The sequence below is a fragment of the Epinephelus moara genome, unplaced genomic scaffold, assembly GCF_006386435.1.
Source record: "Epinephelus moara isolate mb unplaced genomic scaffold, YSFRI_EMoa_1.0 scaffold3898, whole genome shotgun sequence".
In the NCBI taxonomy this organism is placed as follows: Eukaryota; Metazoa; Chordata; class Actinopteri; order Perciformes; family Serranidae; genus Epinephelus; species Epinephelus moara.
This window is the reverse complement of record NW_026081646.1, coordinates 1-3,462: the sequence shown is the minus strand read 5'-3', so window position 1 is coordinate 3,462 and position 3,462 is coordinate 1. Positions and strand designations below refer to the sequence as shown.

Below are 3,462 nucleotides of genomic sequence, written 5' to 3'. Positions count from 1 at the left end.
TTTTTCATGATTTTGGACAACATACTATACTATGACTTTTTTCATGATTTTGGACAACATACTATACTATGACTTTTTTTCATGATTTTGGACGACATACTATACTATGACTTTTTTCATGATTTTGGACGACATGCTATAGTATGACATTTTTTTGACATACTCTATGACATTAAAAACATTTTTGGCATACTTCATTATGACATTTTTTATATTTTTATGACATACTACCACATTGTTATAACATTTTTTGACAGATTGGATTTTTTTTTTTTTCATTTTAAAGGGCATATTATCCTAAAAGTATAGATCGAATAGACATAAATATCGAGGATATACAATGATCCCTTAATCTTGTTTCCTCTCCAGGAGCGGACAGCAGTGTTATCAGCTTTAGCAGAGAAGGCCAGGCTTACAGAGCAGACCTTCAACACTGTACCTGGTATCACCTGTAACCCTGTGCAGGGGGCCATGTACACCTTCCCCCGCATTTCTCTACCGCAGAAGGCCATTGATAAGGCAAAGGTCTGCTCTGCACACACATCTTATATCACTTATCAGCCTGATTTTCCTGGTCTGTGTGAAAATGTTCAAATGTGTATATGTACGCCCACAGGAGGAAGGCCTGGTCCCAGACATGTACTACTGTATGAGGCTGCTGGAGGAGGAGGGTATCTGCCTGGTGCCAGGAAGTGGATTTGGCCAGAGAGAGGGAACCTTTCACTTCAGGTTAGTACGGTAAAACAATCCCTGCAAAATCATGGGTAGTGATTCAGTGATTCAAACCAGTTGATATCCCGACACTTGGCAGCTCACATTTAAATAAGATAGACTGATTAACAGCACTACAGTTATGAGGAAAAATATGTATTTTTGATTTTGGGGTGTATAGTCCCTTTAACCCACATCCTGCTTCCTCTTGTTGTGTCCAGGATGACCATCTTGCCTCCGACTGAGAAGCTGAAGATCGTGCTGCAGAGGATCCGTGACTACCACCTGCGGTTCACAAAAGAATTTTCATAACAATCATCTCGAGAACCAACTCATTCAGTGCCAGTATCTTCAAGTGCCTATGGGTGAAGCAGTCTTGATGTCACCTCCTGCCCCACCCATCTCTCATCTGAAGGCTATATTCACTCTAGATCAGATTTTTATGGATATTTTCAGTGTTTTGCATCACTGAGGAACATTGAAAGCGTTCGTTTAGACAGCTAGTGAAAGTTAGATGTCCTGCTCGTGTATGTACAACATGTGATGATGTAATGATTTTCAGCGAATGATGCACTTTCCCAAGGTATTACCCGGCCAGGTGTGTAATGTTCAAAAAGATGTTACAGTTCTGATTGTATGTTATCGAAAGAGAATAAGATAATTCAGATGATCTTGTCACAGTTGCTGCTACAGGTGCATATCTCTCTTGCCAAGACTTTAACAGCCAAATTAGGTGGAAGTATCAATGTAATAACATGTTAGGTAGGTGATTAACTTAACTAGCCATAGAGGATGCACCATGTTGAGAATTTGAGTATTGTCAGGGCGATCCAAGTGTTTCAAGGCCTGTCTCAGAATGTAGCCATTTCTATCACTAATATTTAAATTGTTCTTAAATTTAATTAAACACTTGAATTTCTAGACCACTTGTTGTCTGAAATGTGTGCAATAAACATTTTCCAGCTTGTACTGATTTATAGTCACAAAGAGTCACACCTGAATCCTGGCCCACAAAGCCACCATCATTTTTAGTTTTATTTAAAAAGACTGAAATCATCAACAGTGCTTACATGCTTTTAGAAAACAGAAGAAAGCTCAATCTCTTGGAATGAACAGAAACTAAAAAAAAGATGATTGGACATTGTAATCATCACAGCAACTCAGTAACACCGTTTAATTCCACTGCGTTCCCTTCACCTTCCCAGAGGCCTCTTCAGCGTCCTCTGACACTGCCCGAGCACGGGTAGAGTTCTTAGATATTTATCGAGACATATTTTCAGAGTTCGTCTCTCTTCTGTGATAGCTTTGTGGCGTGCGTTTCCAAGAACTTGCTGAAGGCATCTACTGTTCTGTCTCCACCTTCAAATTTGATGGGGCTCTGCTTGCTGTTGCTTGGGGCAAAGTATATCGTGGGGAAGCCCTCCGCTTTGTAGTTTTCGTTTGGCACATCGTTGGCTGTGGCGTCCATCTTAGCGATCACCAGGTTCTTTTCTCCCTTGTACTTCTTGCCCAGAGCCAAATAATCGGGCTCCAGTTTCTTACAGTGGCCGCACCAGGGAGCATAAAACTCTATCAGGACATCCTTCTGGGTATCCATGACGATCTCGTCAAAGGTCTTTCCTACCACAACCTTAACTGGTCCTTTGTTGTTCTTTGGCACTGGCTGGGATTTGATGATGGGTTTAAGCTTTCCTGTGGACGTAAGATAGAAATGGCTTTTAAAAGCTTCTAAAAAAAAAAAAATGTATCAACACTGAAAATTGCTGAAGAAAAACTGTATTTGCCTCAAATGGTCAAACCAGACCGTGCTCCTTTTACATGATCCAACTTTCTAAGACACAACCACTCAACACTCACCTTTCTTGAAAGCCATAACGAAGTCTCTCAGCACCTCGGAGTCAAACTCCTCCGGCTCCATGGCAAACTTTTTGCCTCCCTCTGCCAGGATTCCCACATTCACTTCCTCTCCGCTCTCGCTCAGGCCCAGGCTCTTCAGCTCGTCTGAGTAGTCCTCCTCATCACCAATGGCAAATGTGTACTCTGGGAAGTCCTTGGCCACCTCAAGCACCTTGGACCTCCAGAACTGCGTAGCTAAAAATTGAAAGATAAACAAGAGGTTTGTTGCTGCATTGTAAATCATCCTCATCTTATAAAAAGTCATAGTATAGTATGCCATGAAAAATGTAATTTAAAAAGTCATAGTATGTCACAAAAATGTAAAAGTTAAAGTATACCATAAAAAGCCGTTGTCCTAGTATAGTAATTCATACCAAAATGGAGAAAAAAAATATATCCTAGTATAGTATGTCATAAAAAATGTCACAGTATAGTTTGTCATAAAAAATGCCATAGTATAGTATGTCAAATAAATGTCCTAGTATGTCATAAAAAAATTCTCAAAAAAAAACAGTCATGAACTAGGATGTGATAAAAATGCTCAAAAATTTTTTTTGTCACAGACCAGTATGTCATAAAAGAGTCATAAAATGTCATTGAATGGTATGTCATAAAAATGTTCCAAAAAACATCAAAAACAAGAAAAAAAACGTCACAGTATAGTATGTTGTCCAAAATCATGAAAAAAAGTCAAAGTATAGTATGTCTTCCAAAATCATGAAAAAAAGTCACAGTATAGTATGTTGTCCAAAATCATGAACAAAAAGTCATAGTATAGCATGTCGTCTAAAATCATGAAAAAAGTCATACTATAGTATGTAGTCCAAAATCATGAAAAAATGTCATAGTATAGTA

The 3,462-nt window shown here is 38.9% G+C and overlaps 2 protein-coding genes across 2 annotated transcripts; one reads left to right on the top strand and one right to left on the bottom strand.

Moving 5' to 3' along the window:
• Window positions 1-331: 331 nt before the first annotated feature.
• LOC126387376 (alanine aminotransferase 2-like) lies at window positions 332-1,632 on the top strand. Its single transcript, XM_050039904.1, has 3 exons — window positions 332-525; window positions 617-729; window positions 933-1,632. Exons 1-3 carry the CDS (start codon window positions 472-474, stop codon window positions 1,021-1,023), a joined length of 258 nt encoding a protein of 85 aa, XP_049895861.1. The 5' UTR covers window positions 332-471; the 3' UTR covers window positions 1,024-1,632.
• An 80-nt stretch (window positions 1,633-1,712) lies between these two features.
• Window positions 1,713-2,872, bottom strand: LOC126387375 (protein disulfide-isomerase A4-like). The gene is made up of 2 exons (XM_050039903.1): window positions 2,569-2,872; window positions 1,713-2,403 (listed from the first exon to the last, which is right to left on the bottom strand). The coding sequence occupies exons 1-2, from the start codon at window positions 2,870-2,872 to the stop codon at window positions 1,988-1,990; spliced, it is 720 nt and encodes a 239-aa protein (XP_049895860.1). The 3' UTR covers window positions 1,713-1,987.
• Between the last annotated feature and the right edge of the window lie 590 nt (window positions 2,873-3,462).

Bases quoted from the DNA above. Each gene is read 5' to 3' on its own strand.
- LOC126387375 (XM_050039903.1), bottom strand. From the start codon at position 2,872: ATGACTTTTTATAAGATGAGGATGATTTACAATGCAGCAACAAACCTC. The intron at 2,404-2,568 runs GTGAGTGTTGAG...TTACGTCCACAG, and splicing joins CGTTATGGCTTTCAAGAAAG to GAAAGCTTAAACCCATCATC.
- LOC126387376 (XM_050039904.1), top strand. From the start codon at position 472: ATGTACACCTTCCCCCGCATTTCTCTACCGCAGAAGGCCATTGATAAG. The intron at 526-616 runs GTCTGCTCTGCA...GTACGCCCACAG, and splicing joins AGGCCATTGATAAGGCAAAG to GAGGAAGGCCTGGTCCCAGA. The intron at 730-932 runs GTTAGTACGGTA...TGTTGTGTCCAG, and splicing joins GAGGGAACCTTTCACTTCAG to GATGACCATCTTGCCTCCGA.